Raw genomic sequence first — 27976 nt, forward strand, 5'->3', positions numbered from 1 at the left:
AACAGGAAAGGAGCAAGGAAAGGCCAGGCATTATAGGCACGTCATTTAGGCAGTTTCACCAGGAAGCTGCAACTTCACCCTCCCCAGGGAACCATGGGCCATTCCCTGCAGATCACTGGGGGAAGGGGTCCAACAAAGGGAAGATGAACATGAAGGCATGCACGGTAAAGTCAGGGTGACACAGCAATGGTGCTTAATGTCAGTCAAACCTGGAAACAGAAATTACTGGCCAGAGGGGGTGGGGTCGTTACAAACCCACACAAATTTGGGGATACATAATCCCAAGACAAAGGACCTTGCTCTCTGCTTTTTTTTTTATTTTTTATTTTTATCCTCACCTGAGGACATTTTCCCATATTTTTGTTCAGGTAGAGTGGGAGGGAGAGAGAGGAACATCGATGTGAAAGGGACACATCGAGTGGCTGCCACCCGCACGACCAACCAGGGCCGGGGACAAACTGCAATCGAGGAATATGCCCTTAGCGGGAACCGAACCCGGGTCTCTCAGGACCGCAGGTCGACGCTCCATCCAACCACTGAGCCAAACCGGCCAGGACTACTTTTTTTTAAAATTGATATTAGAGAGAGAGGAAGGGAGAGGGAGAGAGACATAAAAGCATCAATGAGAGAGAACATTGACGGGCCGCCTCCTGCACGCCCCCTACTGGGGATCTGGCCCACAACCTGGGCATGTGCCATGACCGGGAATCGAACCGGCAACCTCTTGGTGCGTGGGGTCGACGCTCAACCACTGAGCCACACTGGCTGGGCTCTCTGCGCTCTTGATGCTGTCTCGGTTCTCTTGCATTCACCCATGTCCCCTCCACAGCCGTGTCGCCCCGAGGACCCCACACACAATGGGAACACAAACTAGGCTAACCAGATGCTGGATGGGACTATGCCTTAACATGGAGCAAAAACTGTGGGCAGTGGCTTTAACTCTAGCCCCAGCCAAGTCACAGCAATACTTCTCCCATGGCGGGACAGAGGGAGATGGCACCTTGGAAACTCAGGGGTGTAATTCCACAGAAATAATGCTTTCTACAATATCCCATCCCCCCGTGCGAGTCTCAGAAAACTCCTTTTCTCGGGACATCTCAGGAAGCCCACTCCCACCAGCAGCCGGTGGGGATGAAGACAGCTCCTCACTGAGAACGATGTGTTGCGGTCGATTTTATTCTTCACGGGGGTGAGAAGGAAAGCAAAGGAGGGGAGAAGCGGCTTGTATTTCATCTTTCTATCTGGTTCTCTCAGCCTGCGCCCTCCCCCATCTGTTCCGTGGACCCTTCATGAGACGAGGTGAGTTTCAGCCCCCGAGTCCCAGCTTCTTGTTCCGTCATCTAATCTCGGTCGACCCAGGATTCTGACGACATGCGTCTTAGCACACGCTCGGCACGATTCTGCTCGCTCATTTTTAACACCACAACGGTCCTTTCCTCCTGGTTAGAAGGATTTTTCAGAATGATTAACAACTCTTGGTGCATTATGAGTAAATGAAGCCAGAATAACTATTCCCAACCATCCAGCTCTCTACTTAAATACACCTCCCCACACACATTTTCTAAAAACACCAAATGTGGAACACATAGCTTCTCTTTTCTCCTTCTCAGTGATCACTGCTCCACTTTGTTACTTTATGAAGAGAAAACAGGCTAAAATCCTCCCAGCAGAAAGTCATCGTGGGCTTTTCAAAGGAGACACAGCGCTGACAGGCATTGTGGGTAACGGGATGCAAATGACGTGAGGCTGACACCTGCTTAGCCAAGTGAACGTGCTAACAGGCCCGTGGCCTTCACCTGGGGGACGAGCATGGGACCCGGTTAGAGAGCAGTTCTTCCCGTACGCGATGGGGCGTCCGGGCTCACAGCCTCGCCACATCCCACGCGACCCCTCAGCCTGCTGACTCACAATGCCTCTGGGGACTGTGTTTGGAGGCAGATGAACAGCATCTCCACATAAATGTTCTCGCTTGGATAACTCCATGTAACCTCAACGTAAATATAAAGTGCGGTGCCACCCAGTGACATCACGTTTTCTCCGGTGACGAACTAGATTTCACGTAGAAATTCCTTTGAAAACAAGGACGTAGGACAGAGGGGACGTGAGGAAGACTGGAATCAAGAGTCGAATGTCGAGGCAGCAAAACGCCTTGTCTACACCTCCGGTATGCCATTTGCGTGTTTTGGGGGGGCTTTCTCCTGGGGGGGGGGTGTTGTTCTAATCCAAATTTCCTCCAGCTGAAAATTGCAGTTTGTGATTGTAACTTAAAGGTTGTTATTGCCAAATGTTTATGTATTTTCTAAAGAAAGACTCTATATTGTTGTTTAAACCACCCTTTGCTGACAGATCACTTTAAGGGGTGTGTGTGCGTGCGTGTGTGTGTGTGTGTAAGTCTGGTCTGCTAAAAGTATACTATGCATACCTGCCTACCTAACCTACTTAGATCTTAACATCTACACACCATCTTGACAAATGAGATCAGAGATCCTTGGAGAAACGGTGATTCCAGAGATGAATCAGGGAAAGTATAAAACAAAGTTAGAATATACTGGCTGCTGTGCCAAAAATAAAGACCTGCTCTCGGGATGATGAGGCATTTCAAAGGGATATGAGAACAAGTATGAAGGAATTTCCACCATCCGAAGTCAGGACAATTTGAGCATCACAATAAATAATGATACCAATGTATTATAACTCACTGAAAAAAATAATAATCAATGAATCCACAGAAATGTAAATTAAGTAATTAATTAGAAAGGAACACTTTTTCCTTAGAATGGAATGCCAACTCATGACTGCAGAAGAAATAGTGGAATTGGAAAATGATCATTTGGCTTCCACCACAGTAATGATTATTTCAGGCAAAAATTATCAGTGGATGCTAAAGCTGATGGGAGAAAAGAAAACATATATAGTCTCAGGATATCTTCACACGGGATAGTTATTAATTAAAAAGGGAAAGTAGTAACTCTGTAGTGGAGAAATTTGTCTGATTTATTTATTTAAAAAAATATATTTTCTTCTTTGATGTTAGAAAGAGAGGAAGGGAGAAATAGAAACATCGATGAGAGAGAACATCAATGGGCCGCCTCCTGCATGCCCCCCACTGGGCATCGGGCCCACAACCTGGGCATGTGCCCTGACTGGGAATCGAACCGGTGACCTCTTGGTGCATGGGTCAACGCTCAGCTACTGAGCCACACCAACCAGGCTGTCTAACACTCCTTTAAACAAGTGATTGAAGTGCAACACGGTCAGTAACGTGACGACTACGTATCACGTATCTCCTGATATGAAACACAGAGAAAGACGAATCAGTTCCGTGTTATTCTTGCCAAAAGCACACGCCCCAAATTTAATCACGAGAAGACATCGGGCAAACCCAGACTGAGAGACATTCTCCAAAATAGCTGTCTTGACCTCTTCAAAACAATCTAAAGCTTGTAAAAAATAAACTAAGATCAATGAACTATTCTAGACTTAAGGACACTCAAGGCATCTGACAGCCAAATAAACCTTATTATTCTGAATTGCATCCTTTACGCAACATTTTTTCCCTTTTGCTATACAGGGCATGACTAAACCCATTAAACATTTTTGAACAAGATCTGATAGATTATTTTTACAGTATCAATTACCACTGATGTTTATAATGACACTGTGGTTATATACCGGAATAGGCTTATTTTGGAAATGAAAACCGAGATCGTTAGGGGTAAGAATGCATTATGTTCGCAAGTTATTCTCCAGTAACCCAGGGAAAGTGGAACTATGGGGGTGCTCCTGTGTGCATGAGGGGCGAGAGGGCAAATGGGGCGAAGTATTCCTATTGGAGGAGTCGCTGTGAAAGTGTATGTTTTTTTACAATATTTTTCAAGGTCTGAAATTACTTAAAGATTAAAGGTTAAAAAAAAAAAAAAAAAGGAAAACTATATGAGAGGTACGTCACCTGAGATGGAAAATATTTTATCTTTCTGTTTTTAAAAATCCAATCCCTTGACCTCCCAGCATTATCATTTAAAAACATTTTTTTCTTTATTGATTTTAGAGAGAGAGGAAGGGAGAGGGAGAGACAGATAGAAACATCGATGAGAGAGAACATCAATTGGCCGCCTCCTGCATGCCCCCCACTGGGGTTCGGGCCCACAACCTGGGCATGTGCCCTGACCGGGAATCGAACCGGCGACCTCTTGGTGCATGGATTGTCGCTCAATCACTGAGCCACACCAGCCAGGCCCAACTTTATCATTTTAAAGAAACCTGTACAGACATTGGGTAGTCTTAGAAACTGAGAAAGCAGTCCACAAGAAGTTGTAAATGGCTTTTACAACCAAACAAACCTATCAAATGAATCTATCATCTGTCAGCAGTGGTCTGTCCGCAGCCTTCACAATGTGCCTTCATTGTCTCGTGTACTGAGGGCACACGCTCCCAGCATGGCATTTCGGGGCCTGCTCAGACCCTGGGCTCGGATTCCTCCTGCTTCCTTGAGCCATCCGAGAAACGACCGCGACGGATAGAGGGCAGGACCGCGGACAGCAGGATGGCGCATCCCTGCCCGACAAGTTCTGCTGAGTTACTTCCGTAAAGGTCCGCTGACCTCTTTTTTTTACAACCAAAAGTCAGCACTGTGTATGCAGTTGATGATACCAAGGAGGAGAGGCAATATAACAGTATATTTTTCTGTAGATTATCTTCCATACAGATCACTGAGTGGGATGGGGGAGCATCGTGAAATAAGGAAAAGAGTTTGAACACTAAAGTCAGACAGATCCTTATTTAAATCGGGGCGATCATTTAACCACTCTTAACCTCAGTATACTTATCTGTAAAAAAATAAAAACAGATCACTTGGGGGGTGTATTCAAAGAACACAATAATCTAAAGTGTGGAATGTGCTATAGAATCCCCACGTTCCCTCTGGGTCTCCTCCTCATCCAGTTGTGAGACTACCCTCAAGAACTGCTTCAGCTGAGCTTCCTCATCCTGGGCCACTGGTTGGGTCAGGACCAACTGTGGCTCAATCAGATGACGAGTTTATCAGAGAAGGAGGTGGTGTTTTTTTTTCTTTTAATCTTAATTTTATTTGTTTATCCTCACCCGAGGACATTTTTGCATTCATCCTCAGAGAGAGCAGGAAGGAGAGAAGGGGGAAGAAAGAGAGAGAGAGAAACGTCGACGTGAGAGAGACACATCGATTGGTCACCACCCACATGACCCCAACTGGGGCCGGGGACAAACTGCAACCGAGGTACGTGCCCTTAGCGGGAACCGAACCCGGGTCTCTCTAGACCGCAGGCCGACACTCTAACCGCTGAGCCAAACTAGTCAAGGCTGCTGTGTGAAGTTTTAAGGAGACTCTAGTTATGATGCTTCAATTTTTAAATAACAATTCATGTCTGACCGGTGTGGCTCAGCGGTTGAGCATTGACCCACGCACCAAGAGGTCGCCAGTTCGATTCCCAGTCAGGACACATGCCCAGGTTGTGGGTCCGATCCCCAGCAGGGGCCATGCAGGAGGTGGCCAATTGATGTTCTCTCTCATCGATGTTTCTCTCTCTCTCTTCCTTTCTCTCTCTGTAAAATCAATAAAGGGGGAAAAATTTAAATAACAAAATTCATGTTGGGAACCACTTTACCAACTTTACATGAGAGGCAATCCTGATGATTAGATAGGGGGTCGGGCATTTCTGGATTTTGTCCTTTGGCATTTCTGTGGCCCTTGGGCTGAACAGATGACAAGGTTCCTATCTGATGTGCTGTTTAGAGTAGTCCTCTCTCGTCTGCAGTTTCTCTTCCATGGTTTCAATTACTCTTGGTCCACTGCCATCCAAAATTATTAAATGGTAAATTCTGGAAATAGCAATTCACAAGTTTTAAACTGTGGGCTATTCTGATGGGGCAAGACAAAATCTCATGCTGTCCTGCTCCATCCTGCTTGGGATGTGAACCATCCCTTTGTCCGGTATCTCCACCCAGAGATGCTCCCCACCCACTAGCCACTCAGTAGCCCTCCTGGTGATCAGATCAACTGTCCTGGGATCTCAGTGCTTGTGTTCAAGTCTCCCTAATTTTACTAAATGCTGTGAAACTGGTGATTCAGATACGCCAGAGAGAAGCCATAAAGTGCTTCCTTTAGGTTAAAAAGAAAGAGTTCTCAATTTAACAAAGAAGTGAAAATGAAAAATAAAACTGCACGCTAAGGTTGCTAAGATCTACGGTAAGAACAAATTTTCTGTCCATGAAATGGTGAAGAAGAAAAAGTAAATTTGTGCTAGTTTGCCGAGAGAGAGAGACCACATCCATATAACTTTTATCACAGTACACTGTTATAATTGTTCTGTATTATTAGTGACTGTTGTTAATTTCTTATTGTGCCAAATGTACAAATTAAATTTTATCATAGTTATGTACGTGCATGAAAAAAAAACGGTGTATATAGGATTTTGTACTATCTGTGGTTTCAGGCATTCACTAGGGGGTCTTGGAACATACCCCTGCTGAGAAGGGGGAACTACTGTATTAAGGATTAGCAATAAATGTTCCTTAATATTTTCTAAAACAGCCTCAAGCAAAGGGGGGAAGAAAAGGAGCAAATGGGTTTCATATAGTAAACCTCTATGATTATGGCCCTTCCAGAGAGATTTCATGTCTGTGATCTAATTTACTTTCTTCGTTTTTACTTCCATAGATTGTATAATGTCTGAAAACCACCTTCATTTGCTCCTGGTTCTTGGCATTTCCCCTACTCTTGCATCAAACATCTGGGAGCATTTTACAAGGCTTTTCCTATAATCTGCCAAACCGTGCACACATGTGTCTGTCAGGAGTCCAATTTTCTGTGGCAAGTAATTGGCCAATGCAGAGAAACAAAGTAGCATTTTATTTTACATGATGGCACTATGTAAAATGATTCACTAATTCAGTGCTGAAAAATAATAATCACAAGTCGGAAGATTTAAAAACACACGTGAAGAGAGAGCATCCAGGGAAATCTAGGCTCTCGGTACTTACACAAGCTCACTGTTGCCCCCTGCCGTTTGTTGAGGGACCAAAGGACAGTTTGTAATGAGCCTTGTGTTTCGCTTGCAAACTTTAGCTGAAATATTAATTTGCCTTTTAAAAGGCTGTCAGCACCTCCAGGAATACACCACACAACAGTATTATTTAGAAATGGTTTTGCTTCCAGATCACATTATATCTCTATTCTTCCTTTGTCTCCACTTCTGGTTAATAAAGAAAACTGTCTAGAAAAAAAAAAAAAAAAGCATCCAGGCTGCAACTGAGTATAGATTACGATGCCATGTACTTCTTGCCATTTGAAATAAATGTCTATAAAAAAGAAAGACGCAACACTATTACATTATTTTCCCTGGGTAACTTCGAAAAACAGAATGCCTAAGGAAATAAATTGGGCAAGCTTAGCTTATCGCCAGCAGTTACATTGTACTAATAAGGTTGCTGAGAAAACTTCCCTACACGAGCCAACAATTCAGCACCCAGGCCCCTGGACAGCACCCTCTCAGCAGCATCCACACAAAACCACCCAGCTGAATGGAAATTGAGGAATCTCAAAGAATGATTTTTTTGTGGGGACACAGCCCTCTATAAACTAAAGACTCTGTACACCCTACTAATGGTACAAGATAGAATTTCAAACAAATCCCAAATCCTTGCTAAGCAACTACTCTTCAAACTAACCCATGCCTTCCATGGGTTACACATTATCACTAAAGGATTTAGGAAAGAATTCAGGGTTTCATCTTTTTGAAAAGGTGAATGGACTCACTCCCACCCTAATTAAATGAAATGAATGATTTTCCTTATTAATATTATGACACATTTTAATTTGTATCTCAGTGTTGGCATGGATTCTAAACACACTCATCCAAGTAACAATCCACATTTTTTTAAAAAAATTTTTCTTTATTTACTTTATAGAGAGAAAGGAAGATGGAGAGAGAGAGAAAGACAGAAACATCGATGAGGGAGAACATCAACTTGCCGCCTCCTGCATCCTCCCCACTGGGGATCGGGCCCACAACCTGGGCATGTGCCCTGACCGGGAATCGAATTGGCAACCCCTCGGTGCAGGGTCAATGCTCAACCACTGAGCCACACCAGCCAGGCAACAATTCACATTCTTACGTCTGTCCTATAAAACCTTTTCCAGATGCTATCTGTGCCTGAAGTCAGTATGAGCTCATTCTATCTTTGAGAATCTCTGACCCCTACTTCAAGTCAAATGAGAACTAGCCTACATTTCCTTTCATTTAGGGACTATTTGAAGTCGGCTACCAGAATAAACATTGCCTGTTCCTTCTACCATTCATTATAGGCCATACTCTTTAGATTCTTCTTCTCACCATTCTGTGTGCAATTGACTGAACCCATTTTTAAACAACTTTGGAATGAACCATAATGCTCTAGCTTTGGTGTTGACAAGAGCCAAGAAGAAGGAGACCTTTCCCTGTCTAGCTTTGGATTTTATACTTCTGCCAAAGTCACTGAGCTGTCATTGGAAGATTCAGCACATCAAGCGCTATTAATTCACTCTCAGTTACAACTTCTACATAAACACCTGTGCACTCTTCCAAGGGGGTGTGTCCTTGGTTGGGGGCTCTTGGAACAGAATGTATCCTTATCGAGTTTCATTTTTTAGTGCCACCCACTATTTCAATTTGTAAATATATTTTAGAATATCAGTTATCATTATATATGATGGTGTCACATCATACAGAAAAAAAAAAATCTTAGTTACACCAAATGCTTTATTTTCTGAAGGTATAAAAACTGTGGAGCAGGACAGGACTTAAGGTAAAGCCCTAATATAAATCCCCCCTCAGGTTGAAAACGAGCCATTAATCAACACACTTCAAATATATCCCTTCAACTGATAACAATTGCATTGAATTATACTATTATTCAGCTCCTGGGTCTCCACATGTTCCCCTGAACAGAAGATGAAAGGCATGGCAAAGATGTATTTGTTCATTTATTTATTGCTTACCTCCCATGCATCAGGCATTGTTCTCGGTGCTAGGAATACAGCTCTAAGCAAGACAGATAAAGTTCCTTCTCTCACTGATTGTACTTTCTAGCCGGGAGAGACAGATGATACTAAACTGAAAGTGTCAGAGTTGGAGTGACTAGGAATGCTACTTTGGACAAGGTGGTCATAACAATCTTGCTGAACTGGTGAAATTGAAGCTGAGATTGTGACACTGAAGCGGAGACTTGAATGTCAAGGGGGAGCCGGCTGCAATCCCAGGAAATGTACACCAGGCAGAAGGAGTAACTACTGAAAACCATGGACCCGAGGCCTGGTTCCTGAAGGCTGCTCGGGAAACAGAAGTTCTGCTCGAAGAACAAGTCAACAACGTCTTCGAGGTTTCTTTGAGCTACTGGCTACTGGCCGCACACAAAAATAAGATCAAATCAGATCACATCACAGACAACTCTCAAAACCATATGCTGAATCAAAAAAAAAAGAGCACATTCTATAAGATTCCATTTATATAAAAGTCTAAAAATAGAGACAAATATCTAATATCTAGGGAAAGAAAGCAAATTAGTGGTTGTCTAGGTGAGGGATGGATTACAATGGGATTCAAGGATATTGGGGGGATGATGAGATCAGGTGCAATTTGTTTGTTTGTTTGTTTATTTATAATTTTATTTTTGTTACAGATGTTTCTCCTTTTCTACCCCATTGACACCCTCCTCCCCATCGCTTCCTGCCCCGTCCCCGGCTTTGTTGTCCATGTCCATTGGTTATGCGTACATGCATGTAAGTTCTGTGGTTTATCTCTTTCCTTCTCCCACCACCCCCTCTTCTAAGGGTTGTCAGTCTGTACCCTACTTCCATGTTTCTGGGTCTACCCTATTCCTCAGACTATTATGTTCATTATATTCCATAAATAAGTGAGATCATGTGGTATTTCTCTTTTCCTACTTGGCTTGTTTCACTTAGGATAATACTTTCCTCCATGTCATCTCAAAGGACAAGAGATCTTTCTTTCTTATAGCTGCATAGTACTCCATTGTGTATATGTACCACAGCTTTTTTATCCATTCGTCTACTGATGGACACTTGGGCTGTTTCCAGATCTTAGCGATTGTAAATAGTGCTGCTATGAACATGGGGGTACATATATGCTTTCTGATTGGTGTTTCAGGCTTCTTAGGGTATATTCCTAGAAGTGGGATCACGGGCTGCAACAGGCTGAAACACACACCCAGGCTGCACAAGGCTGCAGTGGAGCTAGAGAGAAGGAAGAGTGTTTCCTGACAGAAGTCCTCTTCCAGGGGCTGACCACCTATTCTGCTCTCGGTATTCATAGATTCACTGGCAAGAGATCAGCCGTTGATGTGGTTGAGCCTGAGACAGAGGTAAAAGATCCCCAGTGTTGGCTGGCAATGGGTAAATCACTTAGCTCCACCTAGCAAGTCACTTAGACTCCCTGGGCTCCCATGGAATCACTTGTGAAACAGAAATTCTTGTAGGTTAACTTTCAAGGTTGTTATTAGGTGGTAACATTTTGCAAACAGCAAATGCAATTTGAAGAAAATACACATGAACTCCTCTGGGTCTGCATGCAATGAGTTTCATCTTTCTCTCTTGAATTCTTATCTCCATGGCTTGGGATGCATTCAACCTACGGTGACATGCAGTCCAGCTACGACACTGTGCATTGATTTTCCCTGAACAGTACTAAAACAATCAAGGGATATTTCCAGGCCAAAAGGAGCCCAAGCTATCCATATTTCAAAACTTACACACAAACGCACTCAGACATATATTCACCCAACACGTACTTTAAGGAACTGTACAAAGAAAGAAATGAGTAAGATTAGTTTTAGATCATACATTTAATGGCCCCACCTCTATCCATATGAGTGCATATTGCTAAAGTCACTGTCAGCGTGTGTTTCCCATGAATTATTCTGATTTTGTGCATTTATTAATTGAAAGGCTGAATATTATAAAAGATAAGAACTTGAGTCTTGGGGTTGAGACTACTGGACTCAAAAGCCAGCAGTCTCTTACAAGAATTACGATGTTTGTCTTTCTCTGATTGGCTTATTTCACTTAGCATAATACTCTGGGGAGGGTAGGGGGTCGGGAGGAGGGTGTCAATGGGGAAAAGAACCAGCTGTAACAAAACTAAATTAATTAATAAAAGAATTATGATGTCAAAAGTCTTGCCCTCCATAAAACTTCAGTTCCTTGTTTGTAAAAGGCGAGGCTAAAAATAGCATCTATTTAGCAGAATTATTTATATGATTAAGTGAGATAATATTCACAAAACCCTTAGCACAGCATCTGGCTCATGGTGAAGTCCTAATGAATGTTTCTATTATTATCTTATATGTACATTAAAATACTCTTTCTTTTTAGGGTTTCATCGTATTCTAAAATATTAATCAACAATGCTCTTTTTATTACTGCTCTGGATTTGGGTTGTTTAAATCTATTTGGGGACACATGCCTCGTTGCTATAAATATCTACATGTTAAATATTGTTTTCTGCTAAGTTTATTTTCTTGAAGGATATTCAAGCTGGACGCACAGGATGAAGTGAGAGGTTTTTATGGACATTCTTACACGTTGTCAAATTCCTGTCCAGAGAAAAGTAAACCAACTCACAGATAGCGGTATGACATTATTAAATCTCTTTCCTCATAGACACACTAACTATGGTTTTTCATTCCTTTTATTCAGTTATTGTAGAGAATTAGCATAAGAATCAGACCCAAAATATTCAAATATGCCTTTCTGCAACTACTGCTAATTCAATGGGGTGCATATGGGAAACCTCTGTACCTTCTTCACAATTTTTCTGTGAACCTAAAATTGCTGTAAAAAACACAGTCTATTAAGAGGGGGGCGAGGAAGCGTTTATAAAGAATTTACGAAGAACTCCCATAATTGTGGTTAAAGGGATTATAACGTCTATTTATTCATCGGTCAAAAAAATACTCTAATTTCGCCAAAATGTTGACAATGGTTCTCGGTGGGTGGTGAGGATTATGGGTGGTTAAAGACAGGGACAGGGGGTGAATCTTTTTTCTCATGTTACATTTTCTCATCCAGGAAGATAAAACTATGTTTTTTTGTTTTTTAGAGAGAAGAAGGGAGAGGGAGAGAGAAACATCCATGTGAGAGCGAATAGCACTTGGCTGCCTCCTGCACACCCCCTACTGGTGATCAAGCCCAGAACCCAGGCAAGCACCCTGACTGGGACTCAACCTGTTGGTGCCCAGCATGATGCCCAGACAATGGAGCCACATCAGCCGGGGCAAAACCATATTTTTAAAAAATAAAAAATGTGTATCTTTTTTAATTATTAAAAATATAATTATGGTCCCAGCCAGTTTGGCTCAGCGGTTGAGCGTCAGCCTGCAGACCAGAGAGTCCCGGGTTCAGTTCCCACTAGGGGCACATACCACACACACACACAAAATAATAATAATAATTATGTTTCCTAAAGTCTATGAAAGATTGTGTGTGTGTGTGTGTGTGTGTGTGTGTGTGTGTGTGTGTAGCCAAACGAAAGAGATGACTAAATTAACTTATCCTGATGCTAAGGAAAGCCCTGGTTAATTTGAGATGAAAATTTGGGAGAATAAGCAAAATATTGAGCTACTGCAAAGAGACACCTAGAAACTCTGAGGTTTCTCTTGTTCTCAAGGGAGGGACACACGGAGATGGGGGAGCTCAGCTGAGAAGACCAAGAGGCAATGAAGGGGTACACATTGAGATGAGCAGAGGCTGACTCAGCAAAACGGTTAAATGACTTTGCAAAACACCTGTCACAGTGGATAACCAGAGCCTCCTGCAGAAACAGCTTAGAGTCCCTGCAGCGCACACACAATTCTGTCCAGGGAGAAGACTGAGAGGGAGGAAGAGAACAAGAGAGGAAAGGAAAGAACATCAAAGGCACCTTCATGGATCTGAAGAACGTTTCTTCACCAAGCCACTGGGAAGGAGAGAACTGCAGAGAAAAACCAGAATGAAGTGTGTGCGAGCCTCCTGCTAAGCTCCAGCCCCTGGGCAAACATCCCCTAGCTCTGCTTTCTGCGGCTCATGAGAAATCCCCGGGTTGCTCTGTGGATGCTGACCACACTCTAATTGTTTTTATGGTAAGTGAGGCATTCAACTTACAGTCAAAAACATGTTATCCAAAGAGTCCAGCCACACTTGGTCTTCCCAGCAGACCACTCCGGGGGTTAACACTGTCTGCGGAGCCCGAGAGACTCAACTCATCAGGGCCTCCCATTCCTTCAAGGCAGATTTGTAGGTAAGAGGCTGTCTTTCTTCTGTGCAACTAAAGAGTCTTTCTGAAGTATTTAACTCTGCTACAGAATGATACAACACTCCCAAGGAAGAGGTGAGAGGGAATTCGGTCTGTCTTTTAAGCATTGGCAGGGTTTGTTGACAAACATCAGTTACACCCTTCGTATTATCCTAACAATACTATCCCTCACTATTCCCAGGATTTGCTCCCCGGATTTAGCCCTATTCAAAAACCACTCAAAGGTACTCACACAGCCTGTTGCTGGCTTCGAACCAACAGATTTCACTTCATTACGTTCCCCTCCGCCACCCCTGAATGATAGACTGGAGGGTGGCGGGGCAAAAAGTAGGTGTACAGTCATTCGTATGGAAAATAATACGATAATTCATAGATGATAACGCACGGATAAACTCTGTTGCACATACAACGGTTAACCCACGTTTGCCTCACCCCGTGTACTTAGTGGTTAAAATATTTTCTGGGTCAAAACATGTTCGGGGTGATTTCCCTCTCGTCCACGTGGTTTTCAGGTCCCGTGGGCAGGAAACAGTCTGTTTTGGTCAAATGCCTTAATGAATAGGAAGAGACAGGATGATGCAAGTGTTTGGGTGAAATACACAGTGTCGAAGGCTGCCTCTCAGGTTTAATTCAGATCTATCCCAACACACAAATTAATCACAGCCTAAGTGTGGGTATCCCGCCCCTCAGAAGCTGCCCCAGCCTAAGAGGACCTGGAGGGCCCCGAGCCTCAGTATCCCCGGTCTGGTTCCAACCGAACCTGTAACAGTCAGCCGCGTGGGGCGGCATGAGCAGCAGGTAATGCTACGTTTTACCAGAACCCACACAGCAGCCTTGGTGTTTGGAACCTGACACCGAATTCCTTAGCCCCGAATTAGAAAAGGCACTTCTTTGATAGATTTCTCCTCGTTCCGGTTTGCAGGCAACTAATCCTCACTGCATTGGATCAAAAGGACAAGCACCATCAATTCTGGAAAAGTAAGCAATGCCAGGGCCGTTCTGTCTTTCCTCTCAATGAGCAGCCGTGGAGGGGGGGGGACAGGGGAAGAGAGAGAGAAAATTTAGACGCTTGCACCCAGGATGGCTTAGCAAAGGCCAAGAAGACGAGGTGAAATACAGATCCTGGCGGGCGGAAGTTCCCAGGGTCCGAGGGAGAGGCTGAAACACAGGAGGAAGCCAAACACGCCCAAGCCCTCGGGCACAGGGTACTGGAGGGGCAGGCGAGGGAGTGGTTGTGTCAAAACAGAAGAAATGGGCGCAGCAGCTCCAGGGAGGAAGGTCTTCGTGTACTCAAATCCCCAGGGTCTGTGAGCTATACACAGTGTGACGGAGCAAGTTCATGACTGCACTTGGGTAATTAAGTCCCGTAGAGACCAGCGCCCCCAGAGAAAGCAGGACTCACTGAAGCTGCTACACCATTCTAGGCTTGAGCAGCGATTCTGTGAGAAGTCTTACTGGGAAAGCACCCCAAGGGGGGCAGGAGGAACACGAATGAGAGAAGCTGGCCCTCAGGATCCACCGCTTTCTCTCTGCCTTTGGACTGAAGGACCTGCCAAGATTTCCCCCTCGTTGATCAGGGGCTCCGTTCTCCCCCAACAGCTCAACGACTCTGCCCACCTGCTCGCGCAGACCGTGGTCAACGGCTTAGCCCTCGCTTCGCTGAGTCTTCCCGATCCGTTCTTTCCTCACAGGGCTTTTATATCATCCCTTCTTGGCCCCTGGATCTGTTCTGGCCAAGACTAAAGTATCTGTCTCCAGGCAAGAGCATCAGAGGGCTCATTTGGATAATGGTTCTCCCCCTCCCGCCCCGTTAATGATCTCTGCAGGGCTCAGAGATCCAGCCCTCCCTGCCACAGCCTCTCCAGCAACAGTTCTCATCAGCTTTCCGTGCTATGTACGAACAGGAAGGCTCACACCTTTCTTGTCCCCAAGTGCCTAGATCCTGGCAATCACACTGACCCCCTTCCTCTCTCTTTCCGTCTTTGGCTTAGTAATGTCTCCAAATGATCTCTGTACGTATAGGAAACACATCACCGGCAAACCGGCGACCAGAAGCCTTGGGCATGGGCGACGCCAACCTATGTCTTCCTTGCCACAGGGACATGCATCAATAACACGTGCTCATAAATACAGACAGCTTCCCATTTGCATCGAGGTGCACACAGACCCAGCTCCTCGTTTTCCGCAGGAAGTCAGGATGGCCGGGGTCTGGCTCTGTGAAAGGATGGTGCCCTTACCTTTATCTGGAGGCTCCTCCAGCTTTTGTCTCTGGCTAAGACCCCCGAGGTCCACCTGAGTCTGCTTTCTGAGATATCCTCCCAGGGAGACACAAAGGCTCACTCACGCCCCTCTCGCGCCCCGGGCGGGCGCATCCTACCTCCGGAGGTGGTGGTCCAGAGGCTCATCCTCCGCGTTCAGTAGGGTGGCTGCACGGGTCAGGAGCTGCCGGCTGCAGCTGACGGATTTGAGTTCCAGGATGAGGAGACCCAGGCAGAACATGGCCCCCATCTCCTCCAGCTCACGGGTACCAAACTGCAGGCCCTGCAGGGAGACAAAGCGTCATCAGTGACCGCTGAGTGCAGACAGCCTGAGAAGGGGAGGGAGTCTCCGGGACACAGCTGTCACCGACGCTGGGAACGAAGTTTCTCAGTCCACGTGCTTGTGCTTGGTGCGTGGTGGGCGGACAGCACTCAGGCGTCAATGCCTAGACATCTGGGGCTTCCCAGAAGACCCCGAAGGCAGAAGGGTGCGTGCAGATGTAAAACCCATCTCCCCACTTCAGCCCAAGCAGCAGAGTTCACTGCTGAATCCAACGTCTGAAAACAACCTTCCTGGGAAATACCCTCTTTCCCCCACACAGCTATCCACCCATGGAGGAAAATGAGGGCGGATCCTTCACATATAAACACTGAAACTTAAGCCCCGGCCGGTTCAGTGGTTAGAGCATCGTACCACAGACCAAAGAGTCTTGGGTTTGATTCCAGTCAAGGGCATGTGCTCCAGTTGCCATACAGTCCCTGGCCCTGGTCGGGGTCCTGCAGGAGGCACCCAGTGGATGTGAAATCAATGTTTCTCTCTCTCCCTCATACTCTACCTGAATTTAAATGGAAAAATATCCTCGGGTAAGGATTAAAATAGAACAACTGAAACTTAAGAAATAAAAAGCTATTTAGCTAGAACCATCTATGTAGTTGTACTGCAATAATGCATGAAGGCAAAGCAGTTCTATGCTATGAAGTAACAGATAATCCCAATGAATAAACCACTTTGCTGAGCATTGACTCTGTGCCCTGTTCAGAGATACTGTTCTGAGTTCCTGACATGCATTCCCTCAGTGATGCCTGGCCAAGCCCTGGGAGGTGGGTATTGTTACTTTCTCCATCCCACAGAGAAGGGCATTTAGACCCACAGAACGTATATGTTGTCCACTGCCTCACAGTAAGAGACGAGTAAGTGGATTCTGACCTAACCGCTCAACACGGTGTCTACTCAGACGAGATGGGACTCTACTGGGTAAGGTAGACACCGTACGCCTCCTGAAATTCGAAAGGACCTGGGTTTGGATGTTGACATCCCTCTTTCCGACCGTGGAACCCTGGACTTGATGAACTCTGAGAGCTTTGACTTCCCGTCTGTAAAGAGGGATGCTAATTCTTCCCTCCGGAGACTGAGGAGTGTAGTTCTAAGGAATATTGCAAAGTCCTCATAGTATTACAATGAGCTCATTTCTCTTTTCTTCTTCCGGCTCAACATGTTCCTTAGGACAGAACTCAGTGCAGTTGTGGTCTTCGTGCTTCTAAAGCACATTTAAGTGAGACTCAATAGTTGAATATTATTCTTTAAATGGAATTTCCCATCCAAATAATAGTGATGTATAAGAGAGGATGAGGGCAGTCAAAATTTTATTATTTCATTTCATTTTCTTCTATTATTTTATTTTATTTATTTATTTTACTTTTGTATTCATTTCATTTCATTTTCTTTTATTTTTTTCTTTTGGTATTTTATTTATTTATTTTACTTTTTGTTCATTTCATTTTCTTTTATTTTTTAATTTTATTTATTTATTTTACTTTTTTATTCATTTCATTTCACTTTCTTAATTTTTTCTTTTATTATTTTATTTTATTTATTTATTTTACTTATTTTTTTATTTTATTTTTAAATTTTAATTTAATTTAATTTTAATCCTCACCCGAGAACATCTTTGCATTTATCTTCAGATAGAACAGGAGGGAGAGAGGGAAGAAGAGAGAGAGAGAAACATCAATGTGAGACACATCGAGTGGTTGCCACCCACACAACCCCAACGGGGCCAGGGACAAACTGTAACGGAGGTGCATGCCCTTAGCGGGATCCGAACCCGGGACTCTCTGGTCCGTGGGCAGACGCTCTAACCACTGAGCCAAACCAGCCAGGGCCAACAGTCACAATTCTAAAAGACTGGCCATGGCAGTCACAAGGCAAAACAAAGATCCAAGCTGGAAAATCGTCAAGCCTCGCAGAACAACGTCTAAGCAGAAGGACATCGGAAGAGGGGCCAGTTTCCAGGTTCCTTTCAGCGCTTTGAAAACCCCATTTGGGCCCCTTTTCACACCTGTTTTCCGTAAGGAAGGAGACGTCACTGCAGTGACGGGAAGTCTGTTCCTCTGTAAACAACGGCGGTGGGAGGGGAAACCGATGTTTCACAAGAGAGTTGACTTAAGTCAACGGAAAAGATCCCTTTTTAAAGAGACAGAAAAATCTCAGTCTTGCTGCAAATGCAGCAGCTCCTGGTCTGCCTCCTTCCCTCCACCCTGCGTTCCTGGCTGCTTTTCATCCTTCCTGAATCACTGGCTGGTTGAGAGAAAGGAGGTGAAGGTCCCACCCTCCTCGGTCACCCACCTCCCAGGAGAGGAGACAAAGGAAACAGAGCTAAGGATCCAGCGCACATGGTTCAAGACCAGAGACAGGGAAGCAACAAGCACAGACCGAGGAGAAAAGAGTGTGTCTCAGCAAGTCGTTACTGTGTGAGAGTCTCAGAAGGAGGACACACCGGATGCACACCCACGTAGATACAGGGAGCTTCATACTTGCTTTGCAAATGTCAGCATAACTCTGGTATCTGTAACAGCCAAGACATAGGAACAGCCTGAGTATCCATCAGCAGATGAAGAAATAAAGAAAATGTGGTATGTGTATTATTTATAGATGTGTGTGTGTAGCCCTGGCCGGTGTGGCTCAGCGGTTAGAGCGTCAGCCCGTGGACCAATGAGTCCCAGGTTTGATTCTGGTCAAGGGCACGGACCTCAGTTGTGGTTCGTCCCCAGCCCTGGTTGGGTCACGTGGGAAGCAACCCGTCAATGTGCTCTATCATGTCGATGTCTCTCTCTCTACTTTCCTCCCTCCCTTCCACTCTATCTGATAATAAGTGGGAAAATGTCCTCTGGTGAAGAATAAAAATAAATAAATAAAATATACGTGTGTGTGTGTGTGTATATATATATGTATATATATGTGTATATATAAATAATATTTAGTCATAAAAAAGAAACCCTGCCATTTGCAACGAGGTGGATGGACCCTGAGGGCATTATACTAAGTGAAATACATCAGATAAAGACAAATTATGAAACCACTTTACTGAGCATTATATGCGGCATCTAGAAAAAGATACAAATTCATACATATAGAGAACAGATTGGTGGTTACCGGAGGCGAGGGTGGGTGGTGGGTAAAATGTGTCAAAAGGTACACACTTCCAGTTATAAAATAAGTAAGTCCTGGGGATCTAATGCACACCATGGCAACCGGAGTTAATAATACTGTATCATATATGGGAATGTTGCTAAGAGAGATCTTCAAAGTTCTCATCACAAGAATAAAAACTGTGTAACTCTGGGGTGATGGATGTTAACTAGACTTATTGTGGCGATCACTTCGCAATCTATACATCTATACCTCCACTGAATCATTACATCGTATACCTGAAACTAATATAATGTTGTATGTCCATTATAACTCAATAAAATAATGGGGGGGGGGACTATTAGCATAACCCTAATGCAAAAAAAAAAAACACCAACAACTAATCATTACAGCACATAAGGCAGCCAGCAACCTCATTCATATATCTATATCTATATCTATATCTATATATCTATATCTATATCTATATCTATATCTATATCTATATCTATATCTATATCTATATCTATATCTATATATCTCAAATAAAAACCAAATTATTTATGTTCAGAAACAGGAATATATCGAAACAATTAGACAGTATGATCTTGAGAGTATTTTTCCAAGAATGGCAGGGAGGTGATGTCACTGGGAAATCTACTGACGTATGTGTTTAATACATAAAGATATCAAGAGGCAGAGGAGGACAAGCCAGGAGTGTCTGGCTGATGTGGCCATGTCTGACACAAGTCGTGGTGTATGAACTGACCAGAAGGCTTCCTATACCTGACCAGACTGCTGTGGTCTCAACCCCTGGGCTGCCACCTGCTGCCTTGTCTTGGCAGAAAATTACTTGACTTACCATCACCTCCATTTCCCCATCTGTACAATGGGAATAATAAAAAAATATAATAATATTACCTATCTCATGGAACTGCTGAGATCATTGAGTTTATAATATATATTATATATAATTTAGATTAGTACTTGGCCGATTGCACATTATCTAAGTTTTTATGATCACGTCAGCCAAATGTTTATGACTATCACTAATAATAGCAGATACGTATATGAAACCAATATCCAAAATCACACTTGATATACACACAGTCTTTCTTAAAACTGTGGCCCAAACTATAGCCTACTCTTACTACGTCATTTATCATTATTTGACACATTTCAAACAATTCAATAAGACAAGAAAAATGTGTCACAAATATTAGGAAAACTCACATTATCATTATTTGAAGACTGATTATGTACTAAAACCAAAGGAATAGAGTGAAACAGAAAATCTATTGGATATAAGGCAAGAACGCAGTAAGTAGACAGGTTACAAATTAAATATCCAAAAAATCAATTTTCTTCCTATAAACCAGCAAAATAAAATATTAAGTATAATAAAAATCCCATTCACAAGAGCAACATAGTTATAAAGTATCCAGGAATGGAATTAATAATAAATACCCCGAAGGCTTCATGATGAACCCCAGGAGTTTACCAAGAGATAACAAGGAAAATTTAAACAAGTGAATAGGCTAAATTCTGAGAAAACAAGGCTCCATACCATCAATATCTGTTCTCCCCACGTTAGTCTATAAGAGCCGAGGAAACCAAAACACCTAGGGGTAATTTCAGACTTGGCAAACTAATTCCACTTTAGAAGACTACATGGCAAAAATATCCAGTTATAGCCCGGCCAGTGTGGCTCAGTGGCTGAGCATCGACCCATGCACCAAGAAGTCGCCAGTTCAATTCCCAGTCAGGGCACATGCCCAGGCTGTGGGCCCGATCCCCAGTGGGGGGCATGCAGGAGGCAGCCAATTGATGTTCTCTCTCATCGATGTTTATATCTCTCTCTCCCTCTCCCTTCCCCTCTAAAATCAGTAAAGAAAAATAAAATAGCCAGGAATGGTCTCAGAATAAAGAGTAAGAAATGATAAAGGGGTCTTCTCTTACAGACAGACAGATCTTACACACTTACAGTAATCAGGTGTTATGGTACTTCTACAAACTGTGGCAGACAGATGAAGGGAAGAAGACAGAAAGCAACAAATACCACGGGATCTATAAAGCTTTGCATAGAATACACGTGCCTTTTGGGTCCCCAGGAAACAGACTGTGATGGAAATCAAACAGCAACCAAATATTGACTACTGTTTCAGGGGGGAAAAAATCTATCCATAAATAACAAAATTACTCCATTTTGGTTAGAGGATTAAATGTGTGTTTTGTTTTGTTTTTTCTCAAAAGGAATGATAAGAGAAATAATAAAATATACAGTCATTTTATCACCTCCAAGCCAGAAGAAGGCCCATCAAGGCAATGACCCTCCAAGAAGAAACCATAAAGAAAAATGTTAGTGATGGCATAAATAAAATGTAAATCTATCTAAATAGCCTGAAATATCGCGAACTAAACTAAAAAGTGGAGACAAATTTAATTGCAATAAAGGGAAAATAACTCCATTTGCTATAAAATGCAAATTAATGTAACACTGAAGCAGCATCATTTGCTTCTCAATTCATTTGCACCCTCACTCCCCAAACTATAAGGGTCTGCTCATGAGTGACTAGAAACAGACACATCACAGTTGTTATAAGTGCAAGTACATATTACGGAAGTATTTCCAAAGGACAACTGCCTAATGTAGTTCAAAAGTCTTTAAAATGTTTAAGCGGCCCTGGCCGGTTTGCTCAATGGTTAGAGCATCGGCCTGCAAATGAGAGAGTCTCGGGTTTGATTCCTGGTCAAGGGCATGCACCTCAGTTGCAGGTTCGATCCCCAGCTCTTGCTGGGGTCGTGCGAGAGGCAACCAATCAATGTGTCTCTCTCACATCGATGGTTCTCTCTCACATCGATGGTTCTCTCTCACATCGATGGTTCTCTCTTTCTCTCTCTCGCCCACTCTATCTAAAAAGCAATGGAAATATATCCTTGGGTGAGGATTAAAAAATAAATTAAATTAGATGTTTAAATGCTTGGAGTTAATTCAAATTTTAGAAACTAGTCTTAAGATAAGTAATCATAAGATGAATAACAGAGAAAATCCTAACTGCACAGTAGTATATTACTAGTCAAATCAACTCGATTATATTCACATCAAGGAATATTGATATAATGAATTATTAATATCAATATTAATAATCTCCACAGGCACCAGCAAGGGAAAAGATTCATGACATCATGTCAAAGCGCAGTTAGTTGACTAAGGTGTAGTATATCCACTGTGATCCCAATTTTACTTAAACATGTGAATGGTTTATATGCACTAAAATGTTAACTGTTAATACATAGTGAGGGTACATCCTTTAAATTTGTTTTCCTTATTTCATTTTATTTTTTATTTTATTTTATGTTTTTAGAGAGAGGAAAGGAGAGAGAGGTAGAGAGAGAAACCTCAATCAGCAGCCTCCTGCACGCCCCCTACTGGGGATCAAGCCCACAACCTGGCATGTGCCCTGACCGGGAATCAAACAGAGACCTCTCAGTTCATGGGACGATGCTCAATCCACTGAGCCGCACTGGCTAGGTTCCTTATTTTATGTTTAATCATGAAAAATAAGTAATTGCTTTTTGCCACTCATATTTACTTAAGCAATGCATGTAAGCCTGGAAAGAGTAGTATATCTGAATTAATATGCTATTGTATATAGAATGTGATTTTTAAATTCCTACGTAACATTAAATTTCAAATTTATTTTTTTATAAATTGCTAGTTAAATTAAATTAAAAGGAAAGATTTTACCTTAAATATTGAAAAACAACAAAAGACCAGGTAAAAAGCTGGTTAGACCTATGTAGCTTCTTGAGGATCTGCTTCCTCCTTCGCACGAACTACCTGGCACCCTCCAGTGTCCTCTTAATTTCTTCTGGTCACTGGGCCAGTGTCTGTTATCCTCTTGAGATAAGCACCCTACTTCTCAAGGTCTAATAAAGATCTAGCAACAGGAAATCTATTCCTTTGGTATTGCCCCGAGAAAACAGTCTCAGACTCTTTACAAAGAGCCCGCATGAGCTTAGAGACAGTGGGTTTTAGAGTTTTAAACACACTTGGAGAGGCTGCAAACTGAATCCAGTTTGTATTTCCTCCACTTTGAACCCAGCAGGGGTGTTCATCTAAGCCAACCCAGCCATGTGCACCTGTGAGCTTTTCATCGGTGGCAGAGAGAGAGGGGGGACTGGGCTTCTAGGCTCCCCCCACTTATCGACTCCATCAAATGGACCCTGATGCTCTCACGCTGACGACAGGCCGGTCACCAAGCACACTGGCGTCTCTGCCAGACTCCATCTGATGGGCTTCTCAGTACAAAGCTCCTCTGTGTCTACCCTTCTAGCCTAAGCTTCCCTAATCCATTACTGACGCTCGTTTCCTTAGTAACTGCAGAAAGGCCCCATATTCACGGGAACAGCAGGGCTGAAGGTGTGGGCTGGCTTTCAAATGTGGCCTTTATTCCTTGGCTGGACCTTCCCTGGGTCTTTTATTGGTTCATTTGTACTTGGGCCATGAATGACACGGCAGACAGCCAAATCCTCTGTGATTCCTTTCCCTGTCTTTCAGGACCATGGGCATGAATCAGAGACTGTATTTTCGTCCAGACTTTGAACACCGAGAGGGATCTCAGCAAGCTTAATTCTTCATTTTACCGACGCATAACCTGGCAATGCCTAAGTCAAGATCATGAAGCTAAGTATTACTAGAACCAGGGATACAACCAATGTTCCCGACAGAAATCAAAGGTTCGTGTCGATACACACGCTTTAAACTTCACATACTTGTTTAATAAAAGCTTTCGGAGGTCATCTTCTCTTTTCTTTTTTAGGAATAGTTTATTGATTTTGAGAGAGAAAGGCAGAGGGGGAGAGAGAGAAACAATGATGTGAGAGCAAAACATTGATCAGCTGCCTCCTGTACGCCCCCTGCTGGGGATCGAGCTCAACCTGACTGGGAATCGAACCAGCAACCTCCTAGTCCAGAGGATGATGCTCTATCAACTGAGCCACACTGGCCAGGGCTGGGGGGGGGTCATCTTTTTTTATAGGTTAGATACCCCCATAAGTCCTACCTGTCCAAATCTCCCTCTCCCTTTCTCACCAAGAAACCAGAAAGTTCGCCCAGCAGAGCGTCAGGGACACACCCAGTCTTCTCTCCTGCTCAGTCTCTAGGTCTGGGAGCTGCCATGTTCTGTGTGGAATCCTCTATCTGGGCCTATGTTTAAACATCTCCGGTGCTGTTTACCAAATACAGGGAGCATGCTAAAACCATACGCACCCAAGTGCCGCCGAGTGCTGTCTCAAACGGCATGTCTGTGGCTTCCGATTTCCCAGGGTCTGCGTCTGTGCGGAAAGTCCCTCAATCCCGCCCGCACAGAATACTACTAAGAATAAATGCAGTGAGTGAGGAGCCCCGTCGGAGCGCACGTGCCTTTGATGCCCGAGTGGGAGGCTCCGGAGGGAGCAGCTGGAGAGCCAGCGAGAAGGGCACGGGCTGCCACACTCTGTGCACTTCCAACGAGGACAGATGTCTCACTCTTTACTGGAATTCTCTCCAACCAGACTAGTCTTCTTCCCCCACACCTCCAGCCTCATTGAAATAATGTCCATTAAGACACAAGTTGGGCCCTGGCCGGTTTGGCTCAGCAGTTAGAGCGTCGGCCTGCGGTACAGAGAGACCCGGGTTCAGTTCCCGCTAAGGGCATGTACCTTGGTTGCAGTTTGTCCCCGGCCCTGGTTGGTCGTGCGGGTGGCAGCCACTCGATGTGTCCCTTCACATCGATGTTTCTCTCTCTCTCTCTTCCTCTCTCTCCCTCCCACTCTGTCTGAACAAAAAATGCAAAAATGTCCTCAGGTGAGGATTAAAAAAAAAAAAAAAGACACAAGTTGGCCCGGCCAGTGTGGCTCAGTGGTTGAGCACTGACCCACGCACCAAGAGGTCGCCAGTTCGATTCCCGGTCAGGGCACATGCCCAGGTTGTGGGCCCGATCCCCAGTGGGGGACATGCAGGAGGCGGCTAATCGATGTTTTCTCTCATCAATGTCTCTCTCTCTCTCCTTTCTGCTCTCTCTAAAATCAATAAAGAAAAAATTTTTTTTTTTTTTTTAAAAAGACACAACTAACAGCAAATCTTACATTGCATATAAACACAGGAATGCTACCTGACCATTCAGGGGAGATTGGGGCTAGAAGCAATGAGGCAGAAAAGGTAAATTCTAGAAAAAGGACCAGGAATCTGGAACCCTTCACATCTGTGACCCGTCTTGAGAGCAGAAGCGGGCAGGAGATTGGGAATGAGTGAGGCAGGGGATTAACTGAACAACCCCGGGGTCCTTCTGTCCTGAGGAACACCCCTGCTTGCGTTCTGCGTACGCCTGTCCCGTTTGCCAACAACTCATTCACTGACCCTGCATGCTCTGGGGTGACATCCCCAACCATTCTCCCCACACTTATCCACCGAACATCATTCTCCTCTTACTCTGGAACGAACCCGCAGGCAGACCTCACGACTCCGAGCTCCTCTGTGATACACGCGCAGACTGGAAATATCCTGTGATATGTAAATAGACACTTTAATCTCTGTTCAAAGGCAGGGCGTCTCTTAGTGGAGGCTGGCAGCGGCCCGGCCACTTGGATGAGACTGGGACTTGGAGAGGGAGGGCTGAGGTGGTACTTTCGTCTAACTCATGTAGGGTATGTCCGATGCCTTCGGTGCTAGACCCCCTACGAGGTCGTGAGGAGGAGAGGCCCAGTCTCATGTGGTCGGTGCAGCTACCTCTGGTGCGGGGCCCCATCTGGGGGCGAATGTACAATGGCTATTCTTGGGAGTTTACTATCGAGGGGTCCTCTTACTTCTCACTTTCATGACATGGGAGAGAGACCTCTGCACATTGCAACACAGTCCTGCAGTCCTTCCTCCCCCGGACTGCGGCCGGGACTTCTTTACCCCTGTCCATGCTCGAGTTCATGAAGCCTGAGATGCCCCTTTGCTGTCTCCCGTTACACAAGCCACAGTTCTCTGGGTCACGGGGAACAGCATCTAGCCTTTGCCCAGGGAAATGACTCCAAGCTAACCATGCCTACAACCCATCATCAACAAAATTATTCAGCTTCTCTCCCAGATCTGGGTGGGACCCCAACTCCCATCCACCATGGCTCCCAGACTCCAGGGGTTCCATCGGGCTATTCCGGGGGTCCCCCCGAGGCTTCCCCTCCAGTTTGAAGGCGGGGGAGGGGAAATGGGAAATCACAACTTCTTATCCTTACCACCCATCTTTCCACACTGGTCTCGGTTTGCATTCTGGATCTGGCTAAACAGTCAAAAGGCATGCTATTTAATGGTAAACATTGCCTTTAAAAACATTTTTTTTTTTTTCCTGCAACACTTTTTAGGGTTTGGCAGCTCATATACCTGGGAAGCTCAGTGGTCATTTTAACACCCAATGACATGCGAACATTGGGATTTTCGGTATAAGCGTTAAGGGCTTTGCAGTGCATTTCCCCATCCCTTAGACAAACTTATTATTATTATTATTATTATTATTATTATTTTATCCTCACCTGAGGACATTTTTCCATTTTTTGTACAAACAGAGTGGGAGGGAGAGAGAGGAAGAGAGAGAGAGAGAAACATCGATGTGAAAGGGACACATCGAGTGGCTGCCACCCACACGACCAACCAGGGCCGGGGACAAACTGCAACCGAGGTACATGCCCTTAGCGGGAACCGAACCCGGGTCTCTCCGGACCGCAGGCGGGCGCTCTAACCGCTGAGCCAAACCGGCCAGGGCTAGACAAACTTATTTCTGAAAAAATGTAGCAACTTATCATATGGAGTGCCATCGTTTCTGATCAAATGGGAGCAAGATTCTGATTTTCAGGATAACTGGACTTAGGTGCTGATAGAACACAGTCCAAGAAGGTGCTTATAGATGAAGTTTCTTAAACTCTCTCTTTTTTTCCTACTCTCTTTATCGCATATTATAAAGGGCTGAGTCCCTTTTTTAAAAAGCTGATAATTCGCCCTGGCCAGTTTGGCTCAGCGGTTAGAGCGCCCGCCTGCGGTCCGGAGAGACCCGGGTTCGGTTCCCGCTAAGGGCACGTACCTCGGTTGCAGTTTGTCCCCGGCCCTGGTTGGTCGTGCGGGTGGCAGCCACTCGATGTGTCCCTTTCACGTCGATGTTTCTCTCTCTCTCTCTCTCTCTCTCTCTCTCTCCCCCCCTCTCCCTCCCTCCCACTCTATCTGAACAAAATATGGAAAAATGTCCTCCGGTGAGAATAAAAAAATAAAATAAAATATATAAAATAAAATAAAAATACATGTAAATAGTATATTTTATTTATTTATTTTTTCTTCATTGATTTTTAGAGCGAGAGGAAGAGAGATGGAAACATCGATGAAAGAGAACATAGATTTTCACCTCCTGCATGCCCCGTCATTGGGGATCAGGCCCACAACCTGGGCATGTGCCCTGACCGGGAATCGAACCGGCGACCTCTTGGTGCATGGGTCGATGCTCAACGAGTGGCCACACCAGCCAGGCACACTGTTATTACTTTAAATTCATAACCAAAAATTTCTAGTGAACCCTGAATGCTGCCAGGCGTTCATTGCATGTTTCTCTGGCTCATTTATTCTCCCAGACCCTCGTGGAACCTTTTTGCACCTTTAACCTTTATTCTGAAACCTTGAACAATTCCCTCATTCTCAGTTGATGCTCTTTCTACCAATTTCACAGATAAATTAGAGCAATCCCAGGAGAGCCTCCCCAAACGCTCAAGATCCTGCTACCCATCTTCCGGAATCTATTTTCATACATTCCGCCTTCCCTGTGCTACTATGAATAAACTATGCGTGACCCTCTTTTAGGCTAGCACCCCCGTGGGTGCATGTCCACTCAGGGACATCCATCCCGCAATTCTTGCCTCTTTCTTCTCCATTATCAGGTTGTTTTACTCTTTACTACATCATTCTTATCAGCATATAAAAATAATAT

At 44.3% G+C, this 27976-nt stretch overlaps 1 protein-coding gene across 1 annotated transcript in view; it reads right to left on the reverse strand.

Moving 5' to 3' along the window:
• AGBL1 (ATP/GTP binding protein like 1) overlaps positions 1–27976 on the reverse strand; it is a 474694-nt gene that overhangs the window by 131165 nt on the left and 315553 nt on the right. The window contains exon 21 of the mRNA XM_036278149.1: positions 15697–15860. Coding sequence (XP_036134042.1) covers positions 15697–15860 — 164 coding nt within the window. The remainder of the gene's footprint in view (positions 1–15696; positions 15861–27976) is intronic.

This window comes from Molossus molossus, unplaced genomic scaffold (genome assembly GCF_014108415.1).
Source record: "Molossus molossus isolate mMolMol1 unplaced genomic scaffold, mMolMol1.p scaffold_m16_p_24, whole genome shotgun sequence".
NCBI lineage: Eukaryota > Metazoa > Chordata > Mammalia > Chiroptera > Molossidae > Molossus > Molossus molossus.